At 39.0% G+C, this 23,146-nt stretch overlaps 1 protein-coding gene across 1 annotated transcript in view; it reads right to left on the reverse strand.

Annotated features, from left to right (window-relative positions):
• Positions 1-23,146, reverse strand: part of ANOS1 (anosmin 1) — a 191,825-nt gene that overhangs the window by 77,335 nt on the left and 91,344 nt on the right. Inside the window, exons 3-5 of the mRNA XM_040423757.1 lie at positions 18,540-18,602; positions 14,265-14,487; positions 1,664-1,848 (exon numbers count right to left, since the gene is read on the reverse strand). Coding sequence (XP_040279691.1) covers positions 1,664-1,848; positions 14,265-14,487; positions 18,540-18,602 — 471 coding nt within the window. The remainder of the gene's footprint in view (positions 1-1,663; positions 1,849-14,264; positions 14,488-18,539; positions 18,603-23,146) is intronic.

Below are 23,146 nucleotides of genomic sequence, written 5' to 3' on the forward strand. Positions count from 1 at the left end.
TGTTTTTGTAGTGTGGGAGGAAACCGAAGTACCCGGAGGAAACCCACGCAAACACGAGGAGAACATACAAACTCCATGCAGATGTTGTCCTTGGTCGGATTCGAACCTAGGACCCCAGCGCTGCAAGGCACCAGTGCTAACATATCCGGCAAATATCACTGGGAGAAACATATCCACAGGATGGAAATACACTTAAAGTTGAATAAGGAAATACAAAGTAAGTAAAATTACGGATGTATGTAAAGGAGAGAGAGGATCATAGGTGGAGCAGAGATTAGCCTTCTTTCTGATATTGGTTCGTACCTGTAAGCCTAGAAATTGGTGTGAGAGAATCCAAACCGTCGCACAACCCCCATTCCCCTCTGTTACGGAATATGTAGACCAATCCATAGGTAGCCACCCTTGTTCTGTCATGTCAAGTGCTCATGGAAAGGGAAGGTTCCTACTTAGATTCATGGCAACCAATAGGATGTATGGAAGGAGGATGAGAATGGACAATTATATGTGCTATGTAGCTACAATGCTACATAGCTATTCTATTATTTTTTTAAAACATTTTCTACCCATTTGCAGTAAACTTTGTATCTTTGTGTCCACTTCCCAAAGTTTCAGATGGAGAACATGTGGAGTCTCTTTCTTATATTATTGATTGTAAGGATTTAGGGTTTAAAGTTAATTAGTTCAACTCTTTTGACCTGTCAGCAGATATAGTAAATTCATATGACCTCAGTGCTTACAGCCTCATTTACTGTAATGGAGGCCGTTTGCGATTCTTGCCAGGCCACACAAAGTTAATATTGATTCTTAGCCAACAACTCCCACTTCATAGACTAGTGCTTAACCACATTATACTATACTCCTTCCTATGTTTATTTTGGCATTATTTTAAAATATCCGTAAAGAAAAAGCAGTTTTATGTTTGGAATGGAAAATCTGGTTTTGGTGCAGAATTGAGCCAGATGTGGTATTTAATAAAAATTAAATATGCTGCATACACATGGGCTTCAGTGCAGATTGTTGCTCATGTATGTCATGACTCATGTGTACAAAATTGTGAACCCATTTTTTATTGCAAGGTAGTAACCATTTGATTAATCTAAATGTCACTGACTATTTAATGAGACTTGGTCATTATGGGAGGCATTCATTGGATTAGGACATTTGAAGGATACTCTGTTGGGCTAATGGGCACATGTGGACTGCCTAAAAAGGTGTCTAGGCTTCAAGGCAGTGGGACATATGACCTCCTTCAGCTCTCCATTGAACAGCTCAGAGGGTCCACAAAAGGGAGGGGCATATGTGACATTATGGAATTTCACACTAGTAAATAGGTTTTCTTAGGACTTTCTCCTCACATTAAATCATACTGCCCTTAGTCCACTGCCAAAGGAGCTTGTTCATAAAATATCCTGAATATATTAAAGAGCAGTATAATACAGTGAAATGTCTCCTAAAGACCACCTCTTTGAGAAGAACACACCCATGTACAATTCAGGTTTCCTGTGGCAGATTTTCACTTCTATCATTCTAGGCACACTGGGCATCTTCTTTGACCACTAAATGACAACTTCGGGTGGTCAGAGGTTTCACTGAATTTCAATGTTACATTTGCCTGCTATATACAATATATATATATATATATATATATATATATTTAACAAACCTGAGAAATTGTTTGCCAGGGGGTGGCATCATCTTCACTTGGATGTATCCCATAATTCCATCTTCTCTGAACCACGTAAATCACTGGTTCAACGGAAATGTTAAATTTTGAAGACCATTTAATTTCAAGATTTCCATGCTGAAGTTCACTGAAGCTTAATTCCTTCCTTGGCTTTAAAGGAACTCCTACAAGATAGAAAGCGAATATTATACATCAAGAAAGGTCAGAGACTAATATGTCTGCATTTTGTTTCTAAATCCCACTTGTTGATCATAATCTTTAAAGGGACTGTTTTAGAGTTTGTCCAGAAATAGTTTTAGAGGTAGCGCCTGGTACTGCAGCTCAGCCCCATTCAGAAGGAAGACGCAGAAAATCGTGCTGCTTCTGGAAAAAAGAAGACCCTTTTGCTAATCTCATGCCAAGCATTTGTGAACAAATGGCTCCAATTTGGATCATACAAGACAATTTACATATCCAACAATAACATATGCCTATAACTATGGTATACCACATGCTGAAATCTTATGTTTCACAATATACATATACTTGAATAAACAATGAAATGTATATGCTGCTTGCAAGCCAACAATTGTTAGTTCTAGCTTTACTTGATGAGCATTATGAACTCTGTCAGATTGAATTTGTAGGCTTCAAACCTCATCCTTAATTGTGATATGCAATGATTCTGCAATGTGCATGCCGAAATGCCCATCTGGTTTACATTAAGATCCATTGGACTCAGTTGATTGGAAATTACTCAACCCCTCTGTCCAATGTAATTGTCAGCATATGGATTTCAAAATCACAAAAGAGGTGAACAAGTACAAGTGCATTTCAATATGTTCCTCTGTACAACCACCCCAAGGACACCTAAAACAGATGTGAATTAATTACTATTTCTTCCTTTTTTTGATCTAAGGTTTTATTCACATGTCGGCAAATCACGTCCATGTTTTCTCCACAGACAGCACACACATCCATTGACTTAATAAAATTAAACTATTAGAATTAAGAAGAGTGAGCAAATGCATCCACATATACCATAGATCAGAGTATTGTTGCCTTTGGCCAAGGAGCAATAACCCTTTAATTCGGCCATTGATTCATGCCTATCATTTAGCACCATATCATTTTTAGATGTCAAATCATTTGCTGATAAATTTCATGACATATGTTCATAGGGATCAGAGCCAATTTTTTCTGTTACGGAGCTCCACTGCTTTCATATAGCATTAAATGATGAATTTATTCACCGCTTGCCGCCTCTGCTAGAAGGAGGTTACTGAATACTGTTGTATCATTGTGTCCAATATGTGAGCAGTAATAAATAACTGCATTCTTAATACTGAGTTTATGCAGGACAATTACATCTCTACATCAAATAATTAAGCTCTGATTCTTATAAAGTTATAATAAAAAAGTTACGAAACAGTTACAATAAAAAATAAATCACCACATGATCTTAGACATACAGTATTGGGATTGGACACTCAATTTAAGTTATATAAAACAGCTAGACAACAAATATGCCATGATGTGTAAAGCCAGTGTTACAAATGATAGGGTTAGATAGATAGGCTGGTAACCTGTACCTGGTTGTAATCTAAAAGGGAAGATATTAGATTATATTAGAGAATTTAACCACCTATTATATTGTCATTGCTGGGAATGATGGCCTTTTAGTATATGGTGCATTGTAATATAGATTTTGTAATTTATTGCCCTGGCATTTTGTTTTACTGCTATAAGGCTATAAGTTGTTTTTCAGCAGGGGACAATACTACCAGAATGACAGTATCCGGCATAGCCTTCCCTTTAACTATAATGAAATTGGTTGGGTATCCGGCATGAATGCAAGCTTTCTGTCGGAAAAATACTGCTGCATGCAGCATTTCTTTTCCGACATAAAGTCCACATTTTTGCCTTACACCCGACAGCTCCCATTATAGTGAATACTGTAGGTGGTGAAGGTGGTGTCTGGATATGCTGGATATAGCAATTCCAGTACTCTGCTCCTGTCTGTTCCCAACATTATTTTCACATTATGTGACAGTAATTAATTTCTATATTTGTGTTAATTCCTTTTATTTACATACACTTAAGGGCTCATTCACACAACCGTATGGTTGCCATGCCTGTGCTGCGGACCGCAAACAGTGAGTCCGCAATACCCAGGCACTGGCCCTGTGAACTCAGTGCTGACTGATTGACCTGAATGGGTCTGCGATCCACAAGATACAGCAAAAGATAGGACTCTTCCGTGGGCTTTTAGGTCCGTGCCTCTGCACCGCAAAAGATAGGACATGTCCTATCTTTTGCCGTATCTTGCAGATCGTGGAGCCATTTATTTCAATGGGTCCGCATCTGCAGTATGGCGTTCACACGGCTGGTGCCCATGCATTGTGGACAGCATGGGCACGGCGACCATACGGTCAAGCGAATGAGCCCTAACAATGATTAATTTTCAACTTCCATAGATAGCAAATATGCACCCATATCTTCTCACCAATGCAGCTCAGATCCAATGTACTCATCTAAGTTACACAAACCACAGTTTAGAAGGACAAAATCATAGGAAGACAATGAAATAATCATTCAGCATGTCTTTTGAGTGTTAAAAGAATTAGGATTACCTAAAGAAAACCCATGGGAAAAATATACAAATTCCATGCAGATGCTGTCCAAGTTTATTCACTCCCAGGACCCCAATTATAACAAATGTAAATGATCAACTCATCCAGTGTTAATGGTATCTAAACATACAAGTAGAATCAATCCAACTTAATGGTGCATTGCATGGTTGAGGAATTTTATCCACATGGCAAAAAGGAGTAAATAACAGTGGATGTTTAATAAAAATGATGTACTCACACTCTGTGTACTACTACTTCATTCCCATACTATGAAAGAGGATTATGATGAGGTGTCTAAAATGGGTGAGCTCTTTTTATTATGGGGATGCTTCCTAATGGATATCTTGCAGTCTTGAGCACCTATTACGTCTCATTGAACAAGAAAACACCATTTTACTGTTAATTTTAACCTGTTTATGCTGCTGCTTATGTAACAGGAACCTGCAATCAGCGCAGGCTGTAAAAGGAAGGAAATTAAGATTACATGGCCAATTTCCTTCACTTCCAAACGCAATGGTCATTGAACTATCACTAAGAATGTCTTCTCGATGCACGTTCTTACTAGGGTGCTAAGCACCATACAGTACCTCAATGTATATGAATACATGACTTTACCAGCGCAATAGCGAGTTGAGAAAAATTGCTTTGAACAAACTGGTCACCCTTAAATGTGTTACACAACAAATTATGACAATTTCTCTTATTTTTTGCATGGTAACTGCATAATAAAGGACAATTCCACTTCAGCACGACATATTGGAATTTTACAAAGTTTAAATGTAATAAATAAAGTTAGAAATGTCTGCAAGGAGTTTGCTTAAAGGGGTTGCTGCGAACTATCGTTCAAGAAGATGTGACTGCTGAGGCCTTTGACTGGCCACAGTGGTCATGGGTAGTGTTGATCACGAATATTCGAATTTCGAATTTTTATCGCGAATATAGGTACTTCGAAAATTCGCTAATATTTCGAATATAGTTATATATATTCGTAATTTCGAATATTACATTATTTTTTTTTTTTTATCAGTACACATGATCCCTCACTGCTTCTAGCTTGTGGGCCAGTAAGAAGGTTGCAAAATACTTGACTTTAGGAGTAGTAGTGTTTGCGAATTTTGCTCTATATTCGTTTTTTTTTAATATTCGCTATATTGCTATATATTCTTGTTTTAGAATATTACGAATATTCGAAAAAACTAAGTTATAGCAATATAGAGAATATTTTTAAAAAATCAAATATAAAGCAATTTAGCTAATATAGTGCTATAATCTTCTTTGTCTAATAGTTGTAAGTTGAAAAATTCGCAATAAAAAATTTGAATCCGAAAATTCTAATTTCAAAAATTTGCATATTACACAATCATTACCTTTCCGATTTTTCGAGTAAAAAAATAAATCGTGAATTTTCGAATTTGCAAATTTTCAACGAATATTCTACAAAATATTCGCGAAATATCGCAAATTCGAATATGACCCCTGCCGTCGAATATGGTCATGGGACCAATCCACTTCTCGGTCATGCGAGGAATAAAAGCAGTCAAGAATGGAACAGTAGTACGAACATGGCACGGCCGTGAACAGTTCAATGCTTTTCTTTACGGGCCACACATTAGGACCATAGAGGCTGGGGGCTTCTAAACTGGACAACCTCTTTATGCATTATTCTCCTATGTATTAATCATATACAGTAATACTTTATATTCCACTAAGAAAAAATCCTAAATTCAAAATTCTACCATCTTCCTATTACCGGAGATATTGCAGAGGTGTAAAAAAGCTAAACTGTTAGGTGTTTTCCATCTTCAAAGATTATCTGGCAGATCTCCCCCGCATAGCCATCTCTTTCACCACCACTGCAAAGCATTGTTCCTCAAGTCTCAACATCCAGTTTGATAGCCGTTGCAGGCAATCACTGACTGCAGCAGTGATGCATCCCCCTTGTGTCTGGTCATTGGGTCACATAAGCCAAGGTGAATTTGCCACCAGGCGGGTGATTAGCTGCAGCAGTCATTAAACAGGATGTTGACTCTTGGAGAGCGGAGATCTGCAGTGGCAACAGGGGAGCAAAGGAGCTGGAGTCTAGCAGTGGCGAGCAGGTAGGTATGCTTCCCTCTGCAGGTCCAACATAGGGCATAGGGGAGAGATCTGCCTGAAAGCCCCCTAAATATTAACAGACCAGATTACATACAAAATACATAAAGGAAACAGCAGATTCCTTTATTTTTATCCAGGAAACACAACAGCATAACTAAATTATTAGTACTAGAAGTAAAGGAAACAAAATTATTCAACTTTTTATTGCAGATTTTAATTTCAAAATGCTGTTCAGAGGTAGACTTTTCTTTAGATTTGATTTAGATTGACTTGTAAAGCAAAAACATTTAAAACCATACAATATTACTTTAATTAACATCAATAGCACCTCACAAATAAGCCAGAACATAAAATGAGGCATGTATGACAAATAAGACACTACACAGATAGTGCCGGGATTGAAACATCTAGAATCACTGCACGGAGCAGAAAACTGTCTAAGCAGGTGGCTCATGTCAGACAAACTATTTGTTATGTCTAATCTTATAATTGCTGGGATTTCACATTGTTGTCCCATGATATTAACAGATGGAGAACAGTAGCTCGGGCAAAATGAGAAAATGATTTATCCTGAAAATTAAAGTCCAACTCCTCGTATAAAGGTGGCATTTAGTTATTATACAAAATAGCGAATGATCGCGTCTCTTCAACAATAACATTTAAATCAACGGAATGCTGGAAAAAGAGGCAGGAGAAGTTTCTGACGGTGTATGGAAAGATATTTTATCTGTTCAGAATCACCCAATTTTTATTATAAAATGACATAATTTATGTTAGCTGAGACTAAATTATATTACTTTATTCCTATTTAAAATTTAGTACCTCAAGTAAGTTGGGGGATGCAAATTAGGAGATGTAGACCTAACACATATGGTATGGTCTTGTTCATATATTAGAGAGTTCTGGATTGGACGTCTATAGACATGGTACTTTTTTTTTTTTTTGCAAGCCCCACAATTAAAATGTAGTAAGGTTTGTGACTTACTAAAGGCGGCCATATACATAAAATGACTGTTGGGCAAAAAGCTGTGAAAACAAAAGTATATCAACATGCCCCGTCCTTCTATCCCACACATCTACTGTGAGGGAAGAGTGTTGAAGCCACCATATACTCTAGATCGATTGCCAAAATCTGCTGCTATGGCCAAACATTATACAGTATGGAGTGTATGGTCATTTTAAGTGTTCATATGCACCTCTCTTGCTATGTGCCGTGGATACTACCCTAATGCAAAACCTTTAAGCTGTGTTGACTCCTTGTGTCTACAATGTGGTTAAAACCACATCACATACAAGTCGGGTGCAACATCAAAACAAAAAACAGCTAAAAGTAGTTTGATTGCTTATCGCCGCTCGGTATTGCAGCTAATAGATCATACTGTACTGTCTGTGGAAAGTAATGGCCTCTAGAGAATAAAGTATTAACCCACTATAAAGCACTGGTGTGATCACATCTTGATTCTGCAGTTCAGTTTAGGTCACTTGTCTATAAAAATTATATCTGAGAGCTAGAAAGAATACAAAGATGGGGGCCATATTAGTACAAAGCATGGGAGATCTCAGTTTTAAAGAAATGTTAACAAAACTGAATTTATTTACTCAAGAGAAGAGAAGGCTGAGGTGGAAATGGTATCTTTATATAAATATGTAAATGGTCCCTATAAAAACCTATGTGATAAATAATTTATTTTATGGAACCACATGAGAACACAAAGTCACTGTGGGAATGTCGATATCGATGAGCTATTATTAGGATAGATCATCAATATCAGATCGGTAGGGGTCTGACTCTCGGCACACTGCCAGTCAGCTGTTTGAAGGGGCCGCGGCAGTCATGCAAGTCCTGCATCCTCTGCAATGATTACCTGCACACAATGTACATTGCATCAGCGACGCATTCACTTGAACGGACAAAGCTGTTATTACTGTGCACAACATCACCGATACAATGTACACGGCGTCCAGATAAACATTGAGGAGGATGCAGGGCCCTCTTGAGGGGAAAAGCCTCTTTAAACAGCTGATTGGAGGGTTGCCTAGAGTCAGACCCTTACTGAAACAAAACTGCCGACCTATCAGGAGGATAGATTATCAATTTCATGATACTGAAATACCCCTTTAACATTAAGGTGAAGAGCAATTTGGTCATATCATTTGAAAGCATTACTTTATTTACCAAACCATAAACTTACTATACATGCCCGCATGGTAACCGATTATGGCAGAAAGTGTGGATAGCTTCAAGAAGGGGTTAGATATCTTCCATGTGAAGCACAATATACAGGGTAACTACTATATATTTACGTAGAACATAAAATGTGGATCCAGGGATCTCTCTGCTTACCAGTAAGGGTCAGTTAAGATTTTATCCACTCTATGGAGAATTGAGTCTCGGCCATCTAGAGTGGAGTTTGCCCTCATCTGGGTCAACTTGGGTTTGTAGTAGGGATGAGCGAATCGATTCATATGAATTGATTCATTAGTTCATATGAATAATTATGCTCTGGCAGATTAACAAGACCACACATTTTACACGCCCATGAAAATCTCACGCATGCTCCATTACTGCGAGTATCAGCGCAAAAAAATGCTATGCCTGCACATGAATCAGGGATTTTGCACGTGCCGCTAAAATTTATTTAGCGGTGTGTGAAAATTCGTTGGTGCCAATTTGTTTAAATATCATAGCGCATGAGCCGATACTCGCTTTAATGGCGCATGCACAAGATTAAGAAGGCCACTCGAGTTGTGCAGACATATTTAATCTGCCAGCAGAGGGAGTGTCCTGAGCTGTGGGGGCGCTCCTTAAAAAGTGAAAATTTGTTGCGTTTCATTCATTAAAACAATTAATTTGCTCATCCCTATTTTGTAGGTACTAGATTGCTGAGCTTGATGGACTTTGTTCTTTTTTTAATATGACAATAACTGAGTTTAACTTTGCTCAATTTGAAAATCACCCAGATTTAAATGTAGTGTGATTACGATGACATCTTGGCTGCACATTGGGCGTCTGGTGGCCGCAACATGTGGATGGCCTAAGCGCATCAGAGGATTTCTCTAAACAATCTATTTTCAGCAGCATTGTTACCACCAATCCCACTTGTCTTCTGGAGAAATGAATGGATTCAGCTTTGGAATGTTTCCTTTAGTTTCTATGAATTCATTAATGATGGTACATGTCAGCGTGTTTCTGTTAGAGCAATATACACTGCCAGATGTGGGAGATATCATTAGTACTATTAACCAAAGTATTTCCTTTAATTCATCATGTAATGAAAGGGTGTGAGGTACACGGAGCTCTCCTGGCCTGAACGACATGCCCTATTCTGAATAATGACTACTTTCTGCTCACTGAGAGGCAACCTACATTTGCAGAATTGGACATGCTTGACTTAAATAATGTATCTTTTATAATGTCCGACTACTCTTTAGTATCACTTTCTTTAGATAATGAATGGGTTATAAAGGGAGCACAATTAGCCTCTTATCCTCCAGGTATAAAGCATCTGCTTTTTAAGAGCCTTTCATTGAATGCTGAGATCCTGCTGTGAGTGGTCAGACAATGAACCGATGTCAGGCTATTCACTGAACACTAGCTGGGAGGGAAGTAGTAACATAATGAACTGTCAACCTAGTATTTGTCAGAAGTCTTCTAAAAATATTCTACTTTAAAGTGGTTTGCATCCTAATACAAAGCATAAGAATGATCATGGATCGCAATCACGAGGATAGCTATACACGGTGTCTATATAAGCCTTGTGATTGGGAACTATATGGTCAAAAACATTCTGAGGGTAAAATTTAATTTCAAGTTACCGTGTAGGTGTGTGTAACTGATTAACGACGTAAGGACATGCTTATGGCACAAGCACAGTGCTGCGCCGTTTGATTGCTTATTTTACTACAATTATTTTATATATGTAAGGGTTCATGCACATAACCGTATGTATTTTGCGGATCAGCAAAAAATACGGATGACGTCCGTGTGCATTCAATATTTTACGGAACAGCTTACCCCTAATAGAACAGTCCTATCCTTGTATGTAAAGCAGACAATAATACTGTAGGACTTTTTTTTTGCGGAACCGACATACGGGCATACGGAAACGGAATGCATACGGAGTAACTTCCGTTTTTTTGCGGACCCATTGAAATAAATGGTTCTTCATACAGTCCGCAAAAAAAAATGGAACGGACACGGAAAGAAAATACTTTCGTGTGCATGAGCCCTAATATTTATTTCTTAAATTTGAGACATTATGCATTTAAATAGTCCACCTTTCTCCCCACCCCTAACCCATGGCTTAGAGACAAAAAAATTGACCCATATTCACATTGTAATAGCTTTATACAGCTATAAAAAAAAAAAAAAATGAATTTAAAGCCAGAATTACATTGGCCAATTGCTCGCGAGATCATCTATAATGAGCGTTCGCTTGCTAGAAATGACCTAGCAGTGTAATACTGCCACCAATTACCTTATGAACTCTCTTTCATCAGGCAATCCAGATTTTTAAGCACACTTAAAAATCATTGCTTGCCGGCGGCAGATCGTGCTTTCTAATGTAATCTGCTGCCCGCAAACAACTAGCCACTATGGGGAGGAGCGATACCCATACTGAGAAGGACATTGCTGCATGTTATAGCAGCGGCCAGTGGCGTACATAGAGAAGTAAGGGCCCCATAGCAAGGATCAAACCAGGCCCCCACACAGGACAGAAGGGTTTCCGGCTAAACCCCTTTTAGTGACCCTTGGGCCATTTTTTTCACTGCCTCATTTGCTAAAAGTTGTTTCTTTAGGGTAGAGTCCTGACCAAGTGTTCACCCCCAGTAGACGACGAGAGGATCCCAACTGGGCCCCCTCTTGCCCTGGGCCCCATAGCAGTTGCATGGTCTGCCGCTATGGTAGTTACGCCCCTGGCAGCGGCCTCCTCCGATAACGAGCAGGTGATTACCAGGAAGGAATGCTTCCATCCCGACAATCGCCTGTTGTATCTCTTTAGAGTCACATTTGCAGTGAAATTCAGGCATAGGAACAGTAACATAGAAACATAGGGGGTCATTTATTAAGACCAGCGTTTTAGATGCAGATCTGATTAACTGCTATAGCCGGCGGTAGATCCGCTGAAGTTATGAAGAGGCGCCGGCCTCTACATAATTCCGGTCCATCCAGCGCCAGTCTGAATGTAAGAAAGCTTCCTAGCTGGCTTACATTTAGACCCTTTTCCATGCCTAAAACAGGCGTAGAAAATTATGAATGAGACGGGCCTGTTGGCCAGTTCTCTGCCCACATGCCACGCCCACTTTTTTTAGACCTGGCGTGAGCGGGGAAAAGTCGCAGATTGCACCACAACTAACCGTTGCGCCGCAATGTGTGCCAGAAATATGCCTAATATAGGAGTATTTCTGGATAATAAATGACCCACATCGTTTATAAGGCTGAAAAAAGACACCCGTCCATCCAGTTCAGCCTGTTATCCTGTAAATTTTAATCGCCAGATATGGCATATGCCAAACAGACCACTGGTGCCTGATGTATATTGACTGGTTCTGCAATGTTTCGGACATGAATCCCGACACTTTGCCAGACAAAATAACACTGTACTAGTTCAGTGGTATTTTTTTTTTTTTTTGGGAACCTCTGCCGCAGATGTCGACCTACTGTATTGTATTCTTCATGAATGAATGTGCTGAATACGAACAGAGTGTTGCCCAGACCTGAACATGTACCGCACTCTCTTAAAAAATAATAATAAATCACATTGTGTAAAAGAAACTTTTTCATAGTAGTATTTTTACAAAAACACATAAAATTCAATAATTGATAGATCAATATAAGATCGGCCGGGGTCTGACTCCAAGCACTCCTGCCAATCAGCTGTTTGAGGAAGCCGCGGCACTCACCGGAGCTCTGGTGATGAGGGCTGCAGCCTCCAAACACAACGCCATTCATTGGATATTGGCTGCTCAGCCCTATTCACATGAATAGGACTGAACTATGCTTAGACCAAGTGACCAATGAATGTGACATCACATGACCTAGGAAGAAGCACCATGGCCTAGAGTACCACAACCTCTTCATACAGTTTATCAGCAGGGGTGCTGGAATTTGGACCCTCACTGATCTCATATTAATTAACTATCCAGGCCATCAATATGAAAATCCTGGAGAACCCCTTCAATTTAAACAACAGCTTAGTTTACAGTTAAAGGGGTTGTCACTTTTAACTTGATAGGGCATATGGTCACCATTGAAGGGAGTCCCCAGCTCAAGACTCTCTTCTGGATAACTCAGCATGATCAAGTACTATATAGTCACCCATTCATTTTAAAAGAGTGCATTGTAAAATTTACAGCATATACATCCTGCGGTGGCCACAATAACGTCCCTTCAAAAAGTCTCAACAGCAATCTCGCAGTGATCATTTAGAGGTGGGGTTATCCAAAGGGAAAAACTCTTTTAAGCGTGATTTCACATAACTTTTTATTTTTTTCAAAAATGTCATGCTTTTTATTGGTATTTTATGTTGGACCAAAATATGCAGCAGCTGGATCTTACTTACTGGCCAATAGGAAATTATAAAATACACTACAAAGGCTGAATTTATTATAGTGGCATTTTAAGACAGTTCCCTAGTGTTTTGTGGTCCCTTGAGCTTTTTTTTTTTTTATTGCTGCATGCTCTGGTTGTGACTTTTTTCAGGCATTTTCCCTTTGACTTCTCTATAATAAAATATATCTGGAAGAAACTTTGGTATTGTATTTTTATCTGATTACCATTGTGTAGGCTATAACTGTAACTGAAGTATATCCAACTTCGATTTTTTTCTATTAATATATGGAACATGAAGATCTAGAGGTGTATGGGCACATTTACTAAAGACTGGCATTTCAGCAGCTCACTAAGGGTACGGCCAGGTCTCCTGATGCAGTTTTGGAAACCAAAATCAGGAGTGGATCATAAAAGGTGAGAAAGTAAAAAGGACAGATATGATTTCCCTTTTTTGAATTCACTCCTAGTTTTGGCCTCCAAAACTAGGTTGTACCCCTAGTAAAAAGTTAATTGGAGCAAGATGTGAATGCCTCTTAATAGATTTGTCACATATTATGGTTGTGCCAGAAACCAAAATCCATCATGGGTTAGCATAGATTCCAATTAAAATGTATGCCCGTTTTCTCGCAAAAATTATGCTCAATGTGTCACAGAAGTTCTGTTCATTCTGTTAAGCCTCTCACATGTTTTATAAAAAGTGGCATGAGCAGTGGAAAATCTAAAAAAGTCACTCATTGTTATGCACAATGACATTTGTGCATTAATTTGTGGCTTTTGCATGCCAAATAACTGGCCTACAGTTTTAGTACATATGCCCCAAAGAGTGTATGCTCATTCTTATCTTTAAAGGGGTTGTGCAGGGCTATTATATTCCTGATCTATCCTCAGGATAGGTCATCAAAATCATATTGGTGCACCCCTACCGATCAGCAGTTTAAAGGGGTTGCAGCGCTCGTGCAAATGCTGCGTCCACTTCACTGTTTAACCGCATGCCGATGCAGTGTAACTACAACAGCTAGTCCTGTTCATGTGAACCAGCAATCGAAATTACACTGCACCGCCGCTACAAGCTAGATGGCTAAACACTGAAGAGGGCGCATCACTCACACGTGGATCGCGACCGGTACAAACATCTGATTGGTGGGGATACTAGGAAACGGAACCCCGCCAATCTGACAGACCTCCCGAGGATAGGTCATCAATATCACCACACTGCACAACCCCTTTAAATTCAATACATTATGGGTTCTCAATATATATTGCACTAAAGTCTATGTTCACGACTACAAGAAAGTTTATTATCTTCCTAAAAAAGTCTTACCTTTGTACAAGTTTTTTGGTACTTGACAGGTATGACCACATCCATTGGAACAACACTTCTTCACCCCAGAGCATTCATTATCAGCATCACAGCTTTCCACACATGCTGCCGCAAATCCACTGGCTTTCTCCGGAGCTGGGCATTCACCTTGCTTCACCGACAGGATGGATTTGAGAAACTCACAGCTGGTTAAACATTCATAATGCTTCTTCGGAAACAGTGGCTGAAAAAAATGACAGAAGATTTTACTATTTTATTTCCTTTTGGGTACTCCGACTTCTACTTTGCTCTCCCCCTAGTACTGAGAGATCCAAAGTATAAGGATATAATCCCACGGAGCAAAGAACCAGCCTTTGGTGTCAACAGGAACTTGGTTTATTATTATAGCAGGTGGTACAATGCGTTTCAGGGAAAACAGACCCCTTCATCAGGTAAAGACTGCTGATAACTAAAAGGACACTAAACACATGCTTAAATACATTAAAAAAATGCTAAAAGGCTCAAAATGGAGTGAAGGGGGAGCTCCAAAGCCTGCCCACATGTCACTTAGGTGGCCGTGCTTGATAATACACAAATTGATTTATAACATCCATTGGATACATTTGCCTCCTCGGGGACTCCAGGCATACCTGCGTGGAAGTGCTCGTATCCCTGGCTACATGACCATCCAACTTTTGGGTTTTTATCACCCTCTACTAAGTCTACAGTAGCATTGTGCCTATCATTTGCACAACCTGACAAGGTGAGCCTCCAATTTGTCTGACGTTATTACCCTATGGTGCGCCTGTCTCGTTTTTCTTAGAAAAACACCGCCTGCTACACCTAGTACTGAGAGAAGCAGAGAGAAAAAATGATCATCTCAACAAATGCTTCAGTGGTCACATTTCTCTCCTCTTTCCCATGGTGGAAAGTACTGTTTTACCCATTAAGGAGGACCTGTCACCTCTCCTGATATGTCTGTTTTAGTGACTCCAAAACTGTGTGCATTCCCCTTGTAATAACAATTCCGAAGCATTTTATTTTATATCTGTATGTAGAGCTATTCCTTTATTATTCCTTCTAGAAGTTTTTGAATAAGGGCTCCTGCACACGACCATATCTGTTTTTACAGCTCCACAAAACACGGATGGCGACCAAGTGCTTGCCGTCATGTTTTTTTCTCTGAAGAAAGGCTGTCTGCAAAGCAGACAAGAATATGACATGTTCTATTGTTTTGTATGGCCGTGGAACAGACTTATGGGTGGGGACAGCACACGGCCTAAGTCAGAGGCTTAAGTCAGGATTTGGGGGGTACTAGCTCTCCTTGGGGAGAGAGCGCCTTAATCGGCGTGAGGAGACTTATAGGCCATACATGCTCCTCTGGAATTCTGGGAAGAAAGAGATATAAATGAGCTCTTAACAAGCTCTGCCTCTGATGCCACCAGATGTAAGGCAGCTATCCTATAAGGCCTCTCACCCATGTAAGCCCATACTCTCTGCTCTGCACTGATGAGGGACAATCACCCAGAAACAGCTGTCTGCAGATGAGATGCTGATTTATTTAATATCCGAGTCATGTCTCAAGGCCTATTTAAAGGGTCGAACATTGACTTATAGGACAGCTGCCTTACATCTGGTGGCATTAGAGGCAAAGCATGCAAAGAGCTAATTTCCATCCCTTTCTTCCCTTTATATCTGCATGTGATGTCATAACATGTTTTTTTCCCTCTACTATGATGTTACACTGTACATAGTCACCTTTCTTGAGTGCAACATTCCTGTGCTATTATAGCATGGCATGGATTAACTCTGTACTGTTACATACCTATCTTTAATGTAATTCCTGAGTTGTAACATCATTGAGTAGATTATCTCTGTACTTTGCACATCATCCTTCTGATGTAATGTGTGCATTATCCTGCTATTGTAACATTATTATGTGCACTACCATAGCAGTGTGATATAACTGTGCCCATTATTCCACTATTGTGACATTAGTGGGCACATTCTTCCTGTACCATAACATTACCTTGAGCAGTATCCATGTACTATGACATCACTGTGTGCATTATCCCTCCATATAGTCCTCATCGGTTTCAGAACTTGCAGCTGAAGGAAGTTTTGGTGGAGTGGGGTCACGTGAGAGGTTTTGCTGTGGGGTCTGATAGTGATTCATGTACCTGATAGTGATAACTAGGAGTACTACACAGTTGTGTCAACATATATACTCTAGAAGTTATATAGATGACGTGCCCCTAATGTAACCATTGATATATTTTCACGGAAGCTGCTGCCATATGTTGTGAGCTATTTTAGACTTAGTTTAGCTGACAGGATGTCTGCTATGCTTAGGGACAAATGCCTCTATCGTGATGAAAAGCTTTGGTTGAACATCCTCAGTCCTGATAAGCTCCTGAAGCAGTCATTCCTAAGTGTCGCTGCTATGGGTATAGTGCTTTTCATATAATGCAGCTTGTCTTTTACAGTCGTGGTCCTTTAATTATAGTTTAAAAGCGCTGCACATGTGAAGAAAAGTGTTGTCTTCTGTGAGTCGAAAATTTGCAGCTAGTTAATTAAAAAGGTTTATTATCCCTTGGGGTCTCATTTGGCCCCTGGCCTTCATCTCCATTGCTCTGTTTTGCAGCTAGTTTTCTTCCGAGCTATAAGTGTTTTACTCTTCATTATAATTCTTTGAAGTTCTAAATTTAGGTTCAATTACTGATCAGTAAGGTGCTCCAGATTTGTCCTGAATCGCACGGCCCACAGCTGCACCGCAACTGGCTGTTGGCAGACAAATCTGTGAGACTTGTGCTACCAATTAGGAGATACAAAATGTATTATTAACAGCAGATTACATCTGAACATTATAGAGGTTTAATCATATGAGAAGATAAACCTCAGAGATATTTTTGGTGGAAGTTCTAGACCTTTTTACAGAATAGGATAAAAACTATTATCGGGAAAAACATTGGTATGAATACTCGTTCCAGATAATTGCCCCTTGTAAAGGGTCTGATAATCACCCAATGAACAAGTTAAGATAAAGCACTAGTGTGTGTGCGCAACCATAAAAGTAAAAAGAAGTTGGGGTCTACACAGCCATATCTAGCATAACATGGAGCAAAAACTGGAGAAAGTGGTATGGCATAAAAAGTGAGCACACCATACATAGAATACAAAAACGCCTTTTGTTAAATCACAAACCAAGCCACTTATAAGAAAGCATAAAAACATTTAAAAACAGATTGACATACAGGAGGGCTGCCAAGTAAGGCACCCATCCACACACCATCCCCCGAGTCAAAAGATAATGACACCACAAGTCAATCACAGTACGATAACAAAAGCTAGATGAAAAATCAATACCAATAACATGAAGCACAATGCAAACCACTGTGTCCCAAGCCGGGGGATGGGCAAAGCACCCAACGCGTATCGCCAGTAACCCTGGCTTCATCAGGGGTCATGCGTTACCTGCTATTGGTATTGTACCTTTATCTAGCTTGTGTCACCTTTGACAATTCCTCATCCATTAGATCTTGATGATAACGCAGAATAGCACAAAACTGTAAGGGCTGTTTCACACGAGCAGATCCCGTGCGTGTCATCCGCAACGTGAATGACAGCCAAGACCCGATGCGGACAGCAGAAGCACGGAGCATTAACATGATTAATAATTCTCTGTGCCTCTCTGTGACCTTTCTACTACAAAATCACAATGTGATAAAGTTGTCACTGTGGTTCTGTAGTAAAAAGATCACAGAGAGGCAAAGAGCATTATCAGTCATGTTAATGCTCCGTGTCTCTACTGTCCGGAGCGGGGCTTGGCTGTCATTCACGCTGCGGATGACACGCATGGCATCCGCTCGTGTGAAACAGCCCTAAGAGTCAGTGTACAAAATTTGTGGAACTTAGACAACAGATAATATTTCAGTGCATTTTTAAAGAAGATATTATTGAAAATGCTAAGCAATCTTGATCCAGAAGAAGACCAAAGAAAAAATATTTTCCAATATTTGTATGTTTTCTATTTTCTAGTCAAAAAAAATGTAGTATGCTTATCTCCCAATTGTAGCACTACTAATGTTATCTGGCATATTTTAGGGGTTTGTCCATTGTATATATCTCGTGTGTGTGGCTGGCCACCTTAAAAATTGATACAATGCAACTTTAAGACATGTTTCTTTTACACAATGCAGTATGTTCTCAAGTCAAAGAGTAGGACATTTGTATATTCTTTCACGGTATATTATAGGAGGCAAATTTCTTTCCATACCCAGAATAAATCTGACATACCTCGCAGAGACTTTGGCAGCTATTCTTTTTCAAATCCCAGGTTTCCTTGCAAGGTTCCAAGCACTGTTGAAAGATTGAACAAACACTTTGTCAAACGTTTGTCATTTTGCAGCTTGAGTTTTATTTTTATTTCTTGGGAATGTAATACTGCAACCCAGGAAAAAAACAAAAGCAGCAGACATAACAGTATTACGCGCATTGTGTCTCACATGGAATCTGTCATTAAACGCTCTATGACTCCTGTGAACTGAGAAGTTTGCTCAGTGTAATATCTGGGATTTTGTCCACCCACGAAGACTTTATTTCAGAGAATATTGAGCCGGTTATACACAAAGCTTGTTATATATTTTTCAATTTCATGGAAATTGGATCCTTCTGAAACTCTAGCACGGCTTTCCTGAATTTATAATTAACACAGTTAATTATTTATAGCTATGAAAGCTGACAATATGCTTCCAGTAACAGCAGTATGCTCTATAAGCATATGATACTTAGACGCATTGATGGGAAGCTTACAAGTAACTGGTCTGCATTGGTTTAAATGTTTTTAGGAAAGTAAGTTTTTCAGATAAGGAGATGTATAACATAGATAGATAGATAGATAGATAGATAGATAGATAGATAGATAATAGATAGATAGATAGATAGATAGATAGATAGATAGAACATAGATAATGGATAGATAGATAGATAGATAGATAGATAGATAGATAGATAGATAGATAGATAGATAGATAGATAGATAGATAGATAGATAGATAGATTTCTTTTAGGGGGGGCTATTTAAATTTTAAAAAATTATTCCTCTAGCATGGGCTTATTACAGACAGGGGAGCCTTCATTAGCCCCCTACCTGTGTCGTACACTTTAGATGCCTCCAATCCATGCCCTGATATCTAAGGATCTTATAAAGCTCCTCAGCATCGGGACAGTATTTTTTTTCTGAAGTACTTTTGCTAAAATGTAGGGCATGAGAAGAAGTTCCCTAAAGGGGTTATCCCATGGAATATATTCTACCGTTTTTAAACCATCACCTGGATCTGAATACTGTTGTAATTGCATGTAATTAAAATGTTATTATCGTTACTGAGTTATTCATGAAATCTATCTGTATAGCGCCACCTGCTGTTTGCTTTTTTTCTAATTTCTCTGTCCTGTTCACTGAGACGGATGCACATACTCGGTCCCAACCTTCAATTGCCTCCAGCTACAGCAGAAGGACACACCCCTGAGAAGGTGCACACCTCCTAAGCTGACAGCTTGAATCAAATCTAGCAGAACAATTGGAGCAATTAATGGGGAGATCTCTAGATCCATGTGAGGTACAGTGCTGGTTCTAGCTTTGTTAGAAAGAGGATGCCATGTACTAGATTTTGTATGATATTCATTTTTTACATTATTTATGGGATAACCCCTTTAAATAGCCACTGTAAAAACACTATACTGTGGTTGTTAAGGCATTAAAGTGCATCTTAGTATTCAGCTGTCATTTACTATAAAAAAAGATACTTTCAAAAGCAAACAACGTAAATGAGTATGCATATTCTGGTTTCCCATCAGTCACCCGCCCTGTGGTGAAGACTCTTGGCAATCACTAAGCACTGTGTTGATGTCAGCATATCATATATAGGTGACAATGAAGCTTCCAGTACTCAACAGGAGCAAGAACAAATCTACAGTAGTGTCAGACGATGATTGCAAGATATTCGTTTGCAGTCATCTTCTAACCTCAGATTTCATTTTTGGAAACAGTAATGCTCTCTGAGGTTTATTCTTAGGCAAGAGGGTTGATTGAACCTCATATGTTTACCCAAAAGCTGTATATTGTTGAACATGAGCACTTTAATGGAGTGGTCTTTTTCGGACAAGTCCTAGATCATGTTTCATTGATAAAATAAGGATTGCCCTCTCAAGACCCCACTCCATAAGATAAACAGAGCTGTGCATTCAGCACTATAGTGACACATCATAGAAAACAATGGATAGTATGAACATCCATTGCCTTATCCATCCAGTGGGCATCTTTGCACAGATTTTTTTTATTTCTACGTATTCTTCCTAAATAGAGAAAGTCTACCATTTTGCTGTAGATTCTATATTTCATGCTATCCATTTCTGTATATATCTGCCTCTTCTACAATACTGCTCCTGACCGTTTCAGTTCCCTCTTCTCTCTTCCCTGTCACTTTCTCATTATTGGAGATAGCAATCAGGCTGGGGAGAATGTATATTGCTGATCAGAGAGTGGAGAGGCTGTACTGTGTCTGTGTAGAGGGAGGAAAGTACACACAACAGTTTGCAGAGAGGGAGTGAATCACTCTGGCCATTACTCTGTGTTGAAATCACATCCTTTGCAGGGAAAGGGGAAACCCCACACTCCTGATCATCAGTGTCAGCACCAGAGAAAGGAGATCCCTTTTGAGCTACAGAAGGGGAAATCAGAGCAGGAATGAAGCTATTCTGATACATGATAGCTAGTGATAGCAGCAGCAATCTGGACCCACAGACCTCACATTCATAATGTATTATCAAAAGATTCTTAAACTAGGAGCATGTAGCTAATCAAATATCAGGGGATCACAAAAGGAATGAAAATTGCAGAAATTAACTTAGAGGATTCTTTTTTTTACTAAACATAACTACTAACGTGTAAAAATTAATTTTTCTATGTCAGGAGTCCTTAGCCTTTAAGGCCCTGCACTAGGAATATTACAGTGTATCAGCGTTTCCTAAAGTATTCATTTAAAATTATTAGAATATTTTGTTGTCTCATTTTTCATTACCTAAAGATCATATTAACATATTTAATATACTTGGAACATTTGCTTATTAGGCAAGCCTATTCTAAATGGGTAAGTTGTTGAGCAAGTGTAATATGTTTTAATAGGCAACATGACATAACAACCAGTTAAAACAGACATTTTCTTGCTGATACAAGTTTCCCAGTAGAAAATCGTAAAATGAGATCAATGTCTCTTTCCAATAACACTTGCACTTTACCATAATTAAAATTTTTACAGCTTGGAAGCACAAAGCATTTGAGGTGCATCTCCTTACCGTAGTCAGCACATTGCACTAGTATATTAAAATTTACATGCCAAATATTTTTGAAGGACAGAGACACATCAATTACTTTTAATTCTGTCTTGCACATATTCATACTGGAAAAAAATATGCTGTTTAGTCAGCATTTAGATTCCCACGGGGTTATCAGGAAAAGGGTAAACAGAAAAACCCAGATAGGATGTGACACTATGGTAAATAATTAATGAGGATCAGGACAATGGGAAGTGTAAAAGATGCAGCTTTCAACGATGACCTGTGGGAGATAGGACCAAAAATGTGGAAAGCTTTTGAGGGCAAAAACTGAGTCTGTAAAAATCATTTAGCATATGCCTGTTTATGATATTGCAGCTCATCCCGATTTACTTGAAGGAAGATGAGCTACAATATCAAACATAGCCATGGGACAAGAATGGCACCATTTCTGAAATACATTTTTTTAAATCCTATAAAAGACAATATAGGATTTTTTTTAATCCTATAAAAGACAATGGTCCTTTAGTCCAAGAAACAACCCTATTTTTATGATGTCATTCCACAAAAAGGTGAAATGCTGTGTCCAGTCAGTGAACACCCTGAAGAAAGATTAATCATGTCCCAAATTTCACCCAAGCATTTCATATTTAGTCTGAATCATCCAACTCCACTGACTTCTTAATCTATATGGTCACACAGAGCTAATACTTTTCATGTCCCTCTTTTTTTCAAAATTCAGACTTGAAGTATGTGATCTCTGCTGTCTAGACTGAATTATTTTATGCATATTTCTGGCATAGAATAAGTCACCAGATTGCAGGTTAACATTTTAAGTGATACCAAGAACTTTCCCAAGGGCAAGAATAATTGTAATTATGAGAGCAGAGAAAGTTAGAAAGAGTTCCCTTCTGGAGCCCTATTATTTCACTGAACTTTAACTCTCATGGACACCTCACTTGCTGTTACTGTACTTGTTTAGATGTTTTGTGTACTCCACTGAACTTTATCTAACAGAGACAAAACGTACATATGTGTCAGTTAATGTAACCTCCAGTTTTCATCCCAAGTGATAGAAGAGGAAGTATAGGTCAATGTAGCGAAACTACTATGTTTCTGGAAAACACACTACAAATGTAGTACAAATGCATGTAATACATTCACCCCAGGGGCGGACTGGGAACTTAAAGTGGCCCTGAAAAAAATACTAAAAGTGGCCTTGTTTTGTAGTCAGGTCCAAAGTGATGGAAGGCAGGGCCAGCAATACCATATTGCAGCACATTATACCACCCCAACGGTACCAAATACCGCAGTCCATCACAAAATACTGGCCAGCCATGAGGCATCGTCCAACACAGTGAAATTTCCCTGTAAGGTCTATGGCCAATCCGCTTCTGATTCACTCATTGATTCTCCATCATCCATGTTACAAGTGGATCCATGTGTCCTACAGCAATGTCTCAAAAAAGGAGTCAAAGCTTCTATCATTTCTCTGTTTAGTTTTTAAAAACAGAAAAAAGTGAAATACAATTAACTAAAGATTATATACTATATGCATGCACTTAAGAGGG

Source organism: Bufo bufo, chromosome 3 (genome assembly GCF_905171765.1).
Source record: "Bufo bufo chromosome 3, aBufBuf1.1, whole genome shotgun sequence".
Taxonomy (NCBI): domain Eukaryota; kingdom Metazoa; phylum Chordata; class Amphibia; order Anura; family Bufonidae; genus Bufo; species Bufo bufo.